The 14,925-nt window shown below is 36.7% G+C and overlaps 1 protein-coding gene and 1 pseudogene across 4 annotated transcripts in view; one reads left to right on the plus strand and one right to left on the minus strand.

Annotated features, from left to right (window-relative positions):
• Rad50 (RAD50 double strand break repair protein) overlaps positions 1-14,925 on the minus strand; it is a 138,690-nt gene that overhangs the window by 43,678 nt on the left and 80,087 nt on the right. For all 4 annotated transcript variants that reach the window (XM_087194551.1, XM_087194550.1, XM_004836612.3 and 1 more), the window contains 2 exons: positions 10,477-10,604; positions 8,256-8,480 (listed from right to left, as the gene is read on the minus strand). In XM_087194551.1, coding sequence (XP_087050677.1) covers positions 8,256-8,480; positions 10,477-10,604 — 353 coding nt within the window. The remainder of the gene's footprint in view (positions 1-8,255; positions 8,481-10,476; positions 10,605-14,925) is intronic.
• Positions 758-1,845, plus strand: LOC101718835 (guanine nucleotide-binding protein G(i) subunit alpha-3 pseudogene; annotated as a pseudogene).

Raw genomic sequence — 14,925 nt, forward strand, 5'->3', positions numbered from 1 at the left:
GTAAAGATAAACACACACTAAAAGTAAAGTATGGAAAATAATACTCCAAGCAAATAAAAAACTTGAAGTAATCAGAAGTACCTATACGTACTTATATCTGACAAAACAGACTTTAAGAGAAAAACTGTAAAAAGAGACAAAGGTCATTTTATAGAGCAATGTCAAGGGATCAGTTCAAAAGGAGATACAAAGATTTTAACTCTATATGAACCTAATGTTGAAGCACCCAATTTTAGTTAAATACTATTAGACCTAAAGGGAGTGATAGGCTGCAATACAATAATGGGGGATTTCCATACCTCAATTACCCCAATGGACAGATCATCCAGACTCCCTGACCCCCCAAATCAGCAAAATAATACCAGAGTTAAACTATATTACAGATTAACAGGACATTTATAAACAGACATTTATAGAATATTCCATTCAACAGCTGTAGAACACACACCTTCTTTTGTAAAAAGGAAGAATAAAAAACAAACTGTGGGTCAGAGGAAGTTAGAAAGAAAATTCAGTTTTCTCAAAACAAATGAAAATAGAAATTTGATACATAAAACCTTGTGGAATGCAGCAAAAGCAGTACTTAGAGGGAAGTTTACAGCATTCACTGAGTGCCTTCATCAAAAATATGAAACAGGGTCCTGTGGGCGCCAGGCTGCTGACGGAGAAGGCCGCTGCCCCGCAGTAGACGGCGTCTCAGCTAGCGAAGCCGCAGTTCCCTGGGTGTGTGAGTGAGCTCAGGCCTAGTTCCCTCTCCGGCCGCCGCCGCCGTCATGGCGGTGGAGCGCAGTAAGATGATCGACTGCAATTTGCGGGAGGACTGGGAGAAAGCGGCCAAAGAAGCGAAGCTGCTGTTACTCGGTGCTAGAGAATCTGGTAAAAGTACCAATGTGAAACAGATGAAAATCATTCATGAAGACGGCTATTCAGAAGAAGAATGTAAACAATATAAAGTAGTTGTCTACAGCAATACTATACAGTCCATCATTGCAATCATAAGAGCCATGGGACGGCTAAAGATTTATTTTGGGGAAGCTGCCAGAGCAGATGATGCTCGGCAGTTATTTGTTTTAGCTGGCAGTGCTGAAGAAGGAATCATGACTTCAGAACTCGCAGGAGTGATTAAACGGTTATGGCGAGATGGTGGGGTCCAGGCATGCTTTAGCAGACCCAGGGAATATCAGCTCAATGATTCTGCTTCATATTACCTAAATGATTTGGATAGAATATCACAAACCAGCTACATTCCAACTCAGCAAGATGTTCTTTGGACAAGAGTGAAGACCACAGGCATTGTGGAAACGCGTTTCACCTTCAAAGACCTATACTTCAAAACGTTTGATGTTGGTGGCCAAAGATCAGAACGAAAAAAACGGATTCACTGTTTTGAGGGAGTGACAGCAATTATCTTCTGTGTGGCTCTCAGTGATTATGACCTTGTTTTAGCTGAGGATGAGGAGATGAACCAAATGCATGAAAGCATGAAACTGTTCAACAGAATTTGTAACAACAAATGGTTTACAGACACTTCAATCATTCTCTTCCTTAACAAGAAAGACCTTTTTGAAGAAAAAATAAAGAGGAGTCCATTAACTATCTGTTATCCAGAATATACAGGTTCTAATACATATGAAGAGGCAGCTGCTTACATTCAGTGCCAGTTTGAAGATTTGAACAGAAGGAAAGATACCAAGGAGATCTATACTCACTTCACCTGTGCCACAGACACCAAGAATGTTCAGTTTGTTTTTGATGCTGTTACAGATGTCATCATTAAAAACAACTTAAAGGAATGTGGACTTTATTGAAGAAGGGAGATATGTTAGTAAGTTACTACAGTGTGGAGCATTGAGACCAGACATCTTTTGCTGCCTTGTGGAGCAGCTGCAAGCATGACGGGATCAGGGAACGGCAGCAGCATGCAGAATCTTAGCACTTTTTAGCACAATCTTCTGCATTAGGGAACTTTAATTGATATAAGATGCTAAAGTCAGACACTGGAATTTGAACAACTGTCAAGTGTGATGTGATCACCAAGACATCACTTGGATTTCATAATTTTTAAGGGAGATATGAAGTTGAAGTGCTGCATTCCAGAACTTCAATACGTAGCTTACTTTTTTTCCTTCTTAATAAATCACCAACTCATTTCTAAAGTTTTTTTTTTCATCAAGAGAATAACTCTACTAAATTTTATTTCTTTACTTGCAAAAGAATCTTTATTAAAACACAAAGTCTTAACTATGCACATGATGTGACTAGATCATCTGGAAAATATTCTGCTTAGTAGGAACTCTTTGTTTTCAACTCTTGGTATGGTCCAGAATATAATATTTGCATACTTAAAATTCTTTTCAGTGATTAGGGCTAAAAAATATAACTTTTTGAATGAAATTACATTGCTTTCCTGCTCAAAATATCATGATGGTTTCTGAATGGTGATTACATCGAAGAGCTCTGCAATAAGATTCTAGCTCTCTTTTAAGCTTATGGTTGCGGTTAACTTTGTTTATGCTAATTACCAAATTACTAGATAAATGCTGATGTAATATGAAGTCAGCTTCTTGGATAAAGACACAGCAAGGCAGCTGTCAATTAGAAATGCAAATTAAATTCCAAACGGAACCAGTGACTTTGCAGCTACATTACTATTAAATTAACCACTTTGATTCTTGCTTGTTTGTCTCAGTACAGTGTCCCTCTTGTTTTCCATCTTCATGGCCTTTTTTGTTGGGAGACATCTAAAGTATATTAATAGTGCATGCTTTTATTTTTTAAATGTGGTGCCAAATCCCTGTTTGCCATTGTTTTTACTATAGCAATGTTAAGTGTAGTAACCCTTAGTCAGTACATTCTTTTACCAAAACTACTGGATTTTGAGACTTTTTTCCACTTTGTCGTGTGTACAGATTTTAATCTGTTATAGTTCGCAGCAGTATTAAAATGGTTAATAAAGAGTCCAGGTTTGCTCCTGTTTGTAATCAGTAATTTCTGGAAATATTGTCTTTGTTTGTTTTAGCCTCTGCTGAGTGTGCTTTGCGACTGTCTGAGAATGGGTTTGTTTAGGTAGACGGGTTCCCTTAGTGTAATAGTATTATTGAATCTGGACCATGGCAGAGGGCTTTATGTCCTATCTGTGTACAAGTGAAATGCAGTCATAATCCATCTTCCAGGTTTACATTTGGCTTGTGTGGAGCGCTGTATTCACTTCCATTTGCAGGGGCTTTTGAGCAATGTACAGCAAATGTCATTAAATACTGAATGGACCACTGGGAAAAGGCAAATGAAGAGAATGCATTTGGAGCATTTTAAATCAGTAGTTTGAACTATGCCTTTTGCGGTCCAATTATTTGGGGGTTGGATTTTATTTCACCTTTTGTTGTGACCGTCTACTTGTTAGGGGGCAAAAAGGATTGATGATCATCAAAGCTCCTTCAGAAAGCAAGCTATGGCAGTTTCGTGCCTTTGTTGTTATTTTAACTTTTACTCTTTTTTGGAAAATCATAGCTGTGCAGAGGGTATATTATAATATCTAACAAAATTTTCTTTGTGGGTAGGAAAACTTGATCTAGAAGAAAGGAAATTATCAGCTTCAACTGATGGTTGATTTAATGCCCACAGTGTGAATAGGGCTTGCTAGCTCTTAGTAATTTTGAATATATTTTTCCTTAAGTGTATTCTGTAATATAGGATCATCTGGAAATAAGAACTGGTAAAATACTGTTTTCGTAGTATTGCTATACTCTGGGTTTAATAGAATGTTTCTGATAATCTAAAGCAATAGATAACCCAAAGATAAAAAAAAAAAAAAAAATATGAAACAGGGCCGGGGATTTAGCTCAGTGGTTTCGTGGCCTGCTGTGCAAGCGCAAGGACCCGAGTTCGATCCCTGGTACCAAAAAAAAAAGAAACAATTTATAATCAACCTAATGATGCATGGTAAGGACTCAGAAAAGCAAAAAGAAACCAAATTCAAAATCAGTAGAAAAAAAACCAAAGACCAAAGCAGAAATAAAGACAGAGACTAAAAGAACAAAACAAAACCAAAAAAAAAATCAAAGGAAAAAATGGTTGATTCTTTGAAAAGTAAACAAAATTAACAAACTTTTAGATAAATTAAACAAGAAAATGAGACAGAAAACCCAAAAATAAAATTAAAGATTAAAAAGAAGATCGTGTAACTGATACCACAGAAATACAAAGAATCAGTAGGGATTATTACGAAAAAGTACATGCTAACAAATTGAAAAACCTAGAAGAAACAGACAAAAACTAGAGTAGACCAGTAATAGGTAATGAGATTAAAAGAGCAATTAAAAATTTCCCAACAAAGGAAAGCTCAGAAGCAGACAGCTCCACTGCTGAATCTTACCCAGCTTACTTATTTATTTACCTATTTATTAGAGATGGGATCTCACCATGCTGCCTAGGCTGGCCTCAAATTCATAATTCCCTGCCTTGGCCTCTGGAGTAGCTGAGATTACAGGCACATGCCACTCTGTACAGCTTACTAAACTTTTTTTCTTTTTTTTTGGTACCAGGGATGGAACTTGTGACCTTGCGCTTGCGAGGCAGGCAGCAGAACCACTGAGCTAAATCCCCAGCCCAGCTTACTAAACTTTTGAAGAATGACTAATGACAATTTTTCTTGAACTAGTTCATGAAACTGAAAGCATGGAAACCCTTTCAAACTCACTCTATGATGCCAGCATTAGTTTGTTACCAAAACTAGACAGTAACAACCACAGGGTTGGAGATTTAACTCAGTGGCACCTCAAGCGCAAGTTCCTGAGTTCGATCCCTGTGCCAAAAAATAATAAATAAAACAAAACAAAAAACATAGTAACAACAACAACAACAACAAACTATAGGCCAATACTCTGATGAACACAGATGCAAAAACATGGTGAATTTGTCCCGGGGTGCAAGTATGGTTCAATGTATATAAATCAAATCATCATCTCAATAGATGCAAAACAAAAGCATTTGATAGAATTCACTATCCTTCATAAAAGCATTGAGCAAATTAGGTATAGAAGAATCACACCTCAACACAAAAAAGGCCATAAATGGCAAACCCATGCTCAACATCTTACTAAGATTAGGAAAAAGGGTGTCCATCCTCACTGCTCTTATTTCATATAGTAACAGAAGTTTTAGCCAGAGCAATCAGGCAAGACACAAAAATAAAAGACATATAATTAGGAAGGGATAAAGTCTATGATGTGATTCTGTATCTAGAAAACCTAAAGTTTTCACCAAAAGATTATCAGAACTGATAAATTTTGTAAAGTAGGATAAAAAAAATCAGCATTCAGGCTGGGGATTTAGTTCAGTGGCATGGGTGCCTGCCTTACGGTAAGCATGAGGTCCTGAGTTTGATCACCAGTGCAAAAAAAAAAAAAAAATTCAGCATACAAAAATCACCTACTTTTTTATACACCAATAATAAATTTGCTAAAAAAAAATCATGAAAGCAATCCCATTCACAAAAGCTACAACGAACAAAAAACAACCTAGGAATAATGTAGTACATCTATTTTTAATTAGTCATAAAAAAGAACTTGCAGCAAAATGAAGAGAACTGAAGGATATTATGTTAAGTAAAATAAGCTAGATACAAGAAGTGAAACTATGGAATCAAAGAACTGAAAGAGCTCTACAATAAAATTTATGAAACACTAATGAAAGAAACTGTATAAGACACACCAAAAATTTAGAAAAGACCATCCATGTTTATGATTTAGAAGAACTAATACTATTAAAATTTCCATACTAGCCAAAGTGATATACAGATTCTATGCAGTACCCATCAAAATACCAATGATATTCTTCACATAACTAGAAATTTTAAAGTTCATATAGACCATAAAGACCACGAATAGCCAAAGCAATCTTGAACAAAAAAGAAAAGCTGTAGGCATCACAATACCTGATTTCAAGATATACTATGGAGCCACAGTAATCAAAACCACATGGTATTTGCATAAAAACAGACTGACCATAGAACAGAATAGAGATCCTAGAAATAAACTCATGTACCCACAATCACCTGATTCTTGATAAATGCACCAAAAACATACATCCAAGAAAAGACAGCCTTTTAATAAATGCTGCTGGGGAAACTGGATAGTAATATGCAACAGAAACAAGACCCATATCTCTCATCCATTTCAAAAATGAACTCAAAATAGGTCAAAGACTGAACTACGAGACCCTGAAATTTGAAATTACTAAACATGGAGGACACACATCAAGATACTGATACATGCAGTGATTTTTCTGAACAGAACCCTAAGAGCATAGGAAAAAAAGCAAAAATTGACAGATGGGACTATATCAAACTCAAAACCTTCTTCACACACACCACAGGAAATAATCAACAGAGTGAAGAGACAACCTACGGGATGGAAGAAAATATCTGCCAAGTATTCATCTGACAGACTGTTGGTACCCAGAATATATAAAGAACTCAAGATACTCAACAGAAACCCCCATATAATCCAGACAGGCTATAGCTGAGTGGTAGAGCATACGCCTAGTGTGTTCAAGACTCTAGATTTAATCCTCAACACCATCACCACCAAAACAACAACAAAACACACACATACAAACCCAATTTTAAAATGGGTAAGTGATCTGAATGGACACTTCTCCGAAGAAGAAATACAAATGACCAATACATATATTTAAAAATGCTCAATATCATTAGCTATCAGGGAAATGCAAAATAAAAACTACAATGAAATACCATCTTGTCCCAGTTAGAATGGCTATTATGAAAAATAAAAAAACAAAATAACAAAAAAAAGGCCACCGCTTATACATTGTTGGTGGGAACATAAATGAATACAGCCGTTATGGAGAATAGTATGGAGGTTCCTCAAAAAACTAAAAACAGATGTATTAGACGATTCAATGATTCCACTTCTGGATATATTATCTAAAGAAAATGAAATCAACATATCAAAGAAATAGCTCCATGCCCATGTTTACAATGGTACTATACATAAGAACTAGGATATGGCATCAGCCTAGGTGCCCATCAATGGATGAATGGACAAAGAAAATAAAAGAATAAAATCCCATAATCTGTAGCAAAATGTTTTGATACTAGAGGAGATTATGTTAAGTGAAATAAGCCAGACATAGAAAGATAAGTACTACATTAAGTACTACATGCACTCTTTCATATGTGGAAACTAAAATAATGTTGACCTGAAAGCAGAATAGTGATTACTACAGATAAGGAAGGGTATGGGGCTTGGACTGAAAAAAAGACTAGTTGTATTTGATCAGTACACATTGTATGCATATATGGAAATCTCACTGTATCCTACTAAGATGAAAATTTATACATGTTAATGAAAAAACATTTAAAAGATTCTATCATTAAAAATTTAAAAAGAAATCAAGGGACTGCAAATGAGTACAATTATCACTTTAAACCCATTAGGTTGGCAAATACTAAGAAATGTACAAACCAATGAAAGGCTACATCAATGAAAACTCTAGCGATCTAAGTTACTAAAACAGTTTTTGGAAAACAATTTAACATTTCATGAAACTGAACATACTCTGTAACCCACTGCCACATTTATAAATTTTTTTTTTGGTACCAGGGATCGAACTCTGGTCCTTGCGCTTGCAGGGCAGGAGGCGGCACTGAGCTAAAAATCCCCAGCCCTAAAAATTAATTATACCTTTGCTCCAAAAGACAGGACAAGAAATGTTCTTAGAGGCAAGGTTTGCATTACTAAGAACTGGAAAAAACCCAAATGTCTGACTATTGAAGAAAGGATACCAGTGGTATAAACAACATGAATAAAAATAAAACAAAAAAGCAAATCCTAGATGAGTATTCAGAACTACACCATTTTTTTAAAAGCTGGAAAACCAACACAAATATAATAAATCTATTTTTAAAAAAAATTTCCAAAGCAAAAATCTTTGTCGTAGTTACAGGAGACAAAGATGACTGAAGGTTAAGATAAGAGAGGCAAATCTAAGTGGATGCCAATTAGTGATAATGGTAGAGTCCTTGGGTTGATTAGGGGAAGGTGGCATCATGAATACTCCTTAATATTCTTTGTAACTCCAAACCTTAAGTAAGTACATGTGTATGCATACATGCATTTATTTCTCCATTCTATAGTATATATGAAATATCACATTTAAAAATGGAAGAAATATGACTAAAACATGTTAGCGGATATTCACCGCAATGGGTACTAAATCTCTAGCCTAATACTCACTGGTCAAGGGTCTTATAATAAATGTCCAGATCCTTGTTCACAAGCTCTGTTGTTCTCATGACAATCATCATTTCTCTATACTTTTCTTCAGCATCCCGAAACTGAGGTTCTCGGAGTTCTTTCTTAAAACGAATAATTTCTTCCTCATAACCTTTCTGTCGCCCCAATGCCAAATCGCGATTTCTTTTTATATCATCAAGGTTCACTTTTAACTTCTGATGTTCACTGTAAAGGGGGAAAGTGACAAATTCAGACCACTTTTTAGCTTTTATCAACCTAAAGTGGAAAAGTCATCATAGACAGGTGTCATTCTCTCTAGCAATCAGTATATGATAACAGAGTCTTTCCTTGCTTTTTAAGGTTTTGGTACTAAAGAGAATTCTCTCCTCAATTTCTGCAGCAGGTGAGTTTCTGAACAACTAATTTTTATATGCTGAACAAAGAACCCTCATGCTCTGTGAGCACTGAGAAAGTTCCTGACCTTAAGACACTGATTAACCTAAGTAAAGCACAGACGGATATTAGTATTACAAATTCACAAACTTTTATGAACTGAGGATGCACAATTACCAACACTAAGCAGCTACTGTGTAACATGTTTTTGCTCACAATATATAAAAGACAGTACAATTTTTATATGAACTAAATATGAGTATCTATAGTAATATTTGTTAAAAATTTGCATTTTTCTATGAAAATAAATTTCTCTTGTACAAGTATAAAAACCTTAATAACGACTAATAAACACTCAAAATTTTCTGATAATTTGGCAGATTACCCAGACTTTATGCTTTCCAAATCTTCATTTAGCAATCACTTATTAAGCATTCTCTTATGTCCTAGACATTGCTCTTAAATTTATGAACATTCATAAAGTTGAGCTGTTATATTCTAGTTGAAGAAATGTTTGAAAAAGAACAGATATACGTAGTATTCTGAATGAATGTAAAAAGCCTTTTTAAGTACTAATCACAAAAGAAATTTTAAAAGTCTTTAGTAGCAAAGAATAAACTATTTCATTTGAAAGTTTTTTTCTAAGAGCTTTACTTCTCCAACTTCTTGGACAGACCACTAACATTATAGTTACAGAGCAGAGACTTGGGCAATGATGGGATGTTGGAGTCACATTCCTTGATTTCATCATAACTTCCTCTGATTTTTCCAGGTTTCACGTCCAAATGCATAAAAAAATGAAAAGGCTAAAGATGACAAGCTCTTCTAGTTACCAAGTCTGATTTCCTTGATATAGGGAAGAGCTCTTAAATAGCTAAACCAACAGTATTACAATAATACAGATTAACCATTTCTTTGGTTTTACACATTAAAATAAAACTTCACTTTTACTGTTATCTGTAAGAAAATCCTAGGCATTCTTTGACCCAGATTTCTCTATAAATTCAAGACCAATAAAAAAATGCAGAAGGGTTGAATGAATGACATTGGGACTGAACCAGCTGAAGTGGTTCGATATCTAAGTATGTGGCTGGTGCAATCTTTTATCCTAGCTGAGAGATTCTGCATCAACCAGCTTCTCACAGAATTCCTAAGGCAACTAAGAAAGACAGGAACAAAATCTTTTCTGCTGTACCAGGAAGGTAGGAACTACAGCAAATACCAATAAAATCAGATGAAGAAACAATCTGGCTGATCTTTATTTAAAAAAAAAAACTTTGGTGGGTACAAAATCATAACTGGGACAATCCAGTAAGTCTCCACTGGCAACCTGCTAACTGCTCTGGCAATCACTCCACTGGCAATACCACATAGGGTGCAAGCTCTGACCCAGGACCGGTTCATGGCTGTATTTGCTTTGTGATCAGCACCACTATTCTGTGCAGCAGGCCAGAAGTCTGAGGAGTTAGCATATTTAATACTGAGTAAAGCCAGGCATGGTGATGCAGTCCTGTACTCCTACCACACAGGAGGCTGAGGCAGGAAGATCACTGTGAGTTCTAGGCCAGCCTGAACTACACAGCAAGACCTTGTCTAAAAAAACAAAAATCCATAAAACTGATTACTGCCCATCACCCACGGTGATCAATTCTATGTCACTTCAGCAATTCAATTTCTAAGGCCATGAAATATACTTGTGTATCTGTCCACCTTCCTCTAAGTCTCAAGGGATACTAAGCTACAGCCTATTTTATAAAACAGGTATTTGGTGTCTTCACACTACAATAAAGATTTTCACTTAAAATAAGGACTTTTCTTAAAAACACACCTTTTCATCTGCAAAACCTGCATTTGACCCATTTCTTTCAAACGTTGTTTTCTCTCTTCTTCAACTTCTTTTAGTTCCTCATTTCTTTTTCTTAAAGTAAGGTTATCCTGTAGCCACCTTTCTTGTATCTAAATGTAAGTAATAGGTCAGTTAACAAAAATAGCCAAGTTACTAGCATAAGATCCACAACAGACAAGCACTGACAGGCAGTGCTAATTCTGTCTGACTGAGTATCATGTTAAGTTGCACACAGGGAGAACAAACCAGTTTGAAACAATCTCCAGGCCTAGGCTAATCTGGATGGCACCCTCGCAAACAGCTCCAGGTGGGTCATCTCCTGTAGAGCAGTCTTTACTGTCCTTTGTAAAGTCACATCTTCTTGGGCTGGGGATTTAGCTCAGTGGCGCCAGGCCTGCCTTGAAAGCACAAGGTCCTGAGTTCAATCCCTGGTACCGCAAACAAAAAAACCACATCTGTTTGATGGGTAGGTGAGTGGGGCTTCCATAACAAATAATTTGCACAGTACTACTGTGTACTTATTTGCTACTTTATAAAGTTTTAAAGTGTTTAGTAAAAGTTCTATAAAATGTTCATTATTAAACATTCACATAAAACTAAAAATTAAAATGATGAAATAAAAAAATCTCAATGCTGTAACTTTTAAACAGGGCAACATTGGGCAAATTAGTTTTGATTTTCTGAGCCTCAGTTTGTAACTGTGATGATACTAGCTACTGTAAGGAATTGCTATAAGGAATTTAAAAGTTAGTATACACTAGTACAGTGCATAGCTCAATAACTGGCAATAAAATGCCTTTAGGATTAATTTTTCCTTTGTACTTGAGGCCATGAGAATTCCAATTATAGCTTATAAAATATAAAGTATCATAGAAAGCAAGGAAGAAAAACCAGATGTACTTATAGTATACCGGTATTGTGTTCTACTATCCTAGAAATTTGACAATGTAGAGTCAAGTTCTACCTGTGTTACTACCATCATGACCTTAAGCAAGTCAGGTTACCTCCAGTTCCCCTCATATACCCTTTCATCTCAAATATGACAGGGGGAGACTATTAGAGTTTAAATTATTTTATTCTTTGGACCAAATTTAATAGGGCTTAAACAAGCATGTAAACAAGTGACTGTTAGGTCCTCCAGCTTTTAAATATTAACCCCAATCATCCAGCTCATATGACACGTTAATCCATGCAGCTGGTCACCCATATTAGTGCTCTAAAGAGACAGAACAAACAGGACATAAAGATTTACGAGAGGAGATTTATTAGGGCAAGTGGCGCATGCAGTTATGGAAGATGAGGCATCCTACAATAGGCTGTCGGCAAGCTGCAGATCCTGGGATGCCAGAAGCATGGCACTGGCCAAGTCCAAAAACTTCAAAATCAGAGAGGGCATGATGTAATGTTCACCCTGCGGCTGAAGACCTGAGAATCCAGACCTGGTCTAAATCCTGGAGTCCCAAGGCCAGAGAGCCTAGAGTTCTGATGTCCAAGGGCAAGAGGAGGAAAGTCTGTTTCAGAGAGACAGAGCAAATCTTTCTCCCGCTTTTTTTTTTGGTACCGGAGATTGAACTCGGGTCCTTGCACTTGCGCAGCAGGTGGCGAAACCACTGAGCTAAATCCCCGGCCCTCTTTTGTTCTATCCAGGTCCCCACTCAACTGGATGATGCCCACCATGCTAAGGGCAGATCTGTCCCACTTAGTCCACTTACTCATAGGCCAATCAACTCTAGAAATACCCTCACAGACACACTCAGAAGTAACATTTTACCAAATCTCTAGGTACTCCTTAGTCCAGCCAGGATGACACCTAAAGTTGACTACTCTAAGTCCATCTCTTCAACTTGGCACCCAAACATATCTCCTTACCCATAGTTAATTTCCAAATAAACACAAGGTAATAGTTCTGCCCAACATGATATAAATGGAACAACAGAAAACTCTATTTTACCAATTGCTCAATTTTACTAATCGCTTCCCCAGAAGAGGTGAAGTTCTTAGGTGACATTTATTTTTCTTCCGATGTGCATATAACTTAAATAATACAATGCAGAATTAACAATAAGGTCATATAACACATTAGTTTTCAATCAATGATGGACCACCTATACAACTGGTCCCATAAGATTATATCACCTCATGATGTTGTAGCCATCTTAGTTTGTACAAGTTCACTCTGAGGCTTATACCATAACGAAAATGCCCTGTAATTGGTTTCTCAGAACATATCCCTATTGCTGTCCAATGTCTGACCATCTACATATACCCAAATGTATTCTTAACAAAACAGAGACAAAATACTCATGAAAACTAAAGTCCTATCATGTAACTGGTATTTGTAACTACCTTTTTGCACTACGCACTCTGTATTCCCTCTGCCTTTAGCAAGCACCTCAGCTAGTCATAGTTCTTTACCTCGTTGGTGATCCAAACCTTCATTCTTTTTTTTTTTTGGTACCAGGGCAAACCTTCATTCTTGAAGGGCCTGGGACATTCAGTGATGCTGGATTGGATTGTTCTAATTTCCCATTTGATCTTCATCACATGGCATGGTAATACTGAGACATGCTAAAAGTTCTCTTGTATTCCAGACATACTTATCTTTAGGCCCACTGTGGAATACTTCAATTTCCCCTTGGTAGTGTGAATTAATCACCCCAGCCAATACTGTCTTGTAACTTGTTAGTTTGTTAAGGCAGAGACATAAGGAGCTCAAGGTATCTGGGTAGTCCCAGTTCAATGGGAATCACTGTTTTGTCTCCTGGTGACAGCATCTCTCTGGAACTAAGACTTGTAAGCCAGCAGAGCATGAACTCATGGGAAGTGAAGCAAAAATGTTGCTAGTGGGTTACCAGGGTTTAATGGTAAGTGGAGCTACTTACATTTCCATCCCTTGATTCTGGGACCCATGAATCCTGGCTCTAGTGAAAACAGCACTATATATTGGTCACTGATTCAGTGTAAAGCCTCTGGGGAACCTGGCCCCAGCCTTGCAAGGTGCTGTCACCTAATTGGCACTGTAAATGTGGCTTCAAAAGGTTATTTCATTGTTAAGCCAACTGCTTCTGGATAATGATGAACATCTTAAATACAGCTTTTCTTTTATTTTTATTTTTTAAATATATATATTTATTGGCACATTTTAGGTATAAAATATTTACATTTATCACTGGGTGTTTGTACCAGAACATGATGCATCTTAGTTTTTATTTTTTCTCCTATTACCTGTGCACCCTCCACCCCCTCCACCCTTCCCTATCTACACAGAGTTTGATTCCATTTTTTTTTTTCCTCATAATTTTTTTCTTTCCCTTCTTCCCTTTCCCCTATCTCTTCCACCATCCCCAAACCCTTGGACCTTTTATTTCAAATTATCAATTATTGATTTTAATCATTTTCATCCTTATTTACACTTTCAATTTCTCACACTAGAAAAACTATTCGATATTTACACGTGTCCTATTTATTTCACTTAAAGAGTATGGCCTCAATATGTATCCATTTAGCTATAAATGTCTCTAGTTTCTCATTCTCTATGGCTGAGTAGTACTCCATTTTATAAAAAAAACCACATCTTCTTTATCCAGTCTCCAGTCGATGGGCACTTGGGCTGTTTCCAAGCTTTAGCTATTACAAATTGTGCTGCTATAAACATAGGTGCACATATATCGCTGTGGTATGATTCTTTTAATTCTTTTGGGAAGATCCCCAGCAGGGGAATAGCTGGGTCAAATGGGAACTGTAGTCCTAGTTCTTTGAGGTATCTCCACACTGATTTCCACAGTGGTTGCACCAGTCTGCACTCCCACCAGCAATGGAGAAGGGTTCCTTTCTCTCCACACCCCCGCCAGCACTGGTTATTGGTTGATTTCTTGATAGCAGCCATTCTTTCTGGGGTGAGGTGGAATCTCTGTGTTGTTTTCATCTGCATCTCTCAAATGACCAGTGACATTGAACATTTCTTCATATATTTACTTGCTGTTTTTACTTGTCTGAGAAATGTCTGTTCATTTCGGATGCCCATTTTTGAATTGGGTCTTTGAATTTGGGAGGTCTGATTTTTTTAGTTCTTTATATATTCTTGATAGTAGACCTCTGTCTGAGCTACAGCTAAATATTTCTTCCCACATTGTAGATTGTCTCTTAGCTCTGTTGGTAGTTTCTCTTGCAGTGCAGAAGCTTTTTAATACGATGAGACCCCAGTTGTTGATTCTTTGTGCTAGCTCCTGTGCTACTGAAGATTTGTTCATAAAGTCTTTTCCTATGCCAATGTCATCAAGAGTTCTACCTAACTTATCTTCCAGCAAGTTTAGTGTTTCTGACTTAATATTTAGATCTTTAATCCACTTCGATCTTAGTGCGCGGTGATAGGTATGGGTCTAGTTTTAATTTCTGACAGGTTGAAATCCAGTTTTTCCAACACCATTTATT

Source organism: Heterocephalus glaber, unplaced genomic scaffold, assembly GCF_053883595.1.
Source record: "Heterocephalus glaber isolate CG9 unplaced genomic scaffold, H.glaber_assembly_v1.0 deba00001606, whole genome shotgun sequence".
NCBI classification, from domain to species: domain Eukaryota; kingdom Metazoa; phylum Chordata; class Mammalia; order Rodentia; family Bathyergidae; genus Heterocephalus; species Heterocephalus glaber.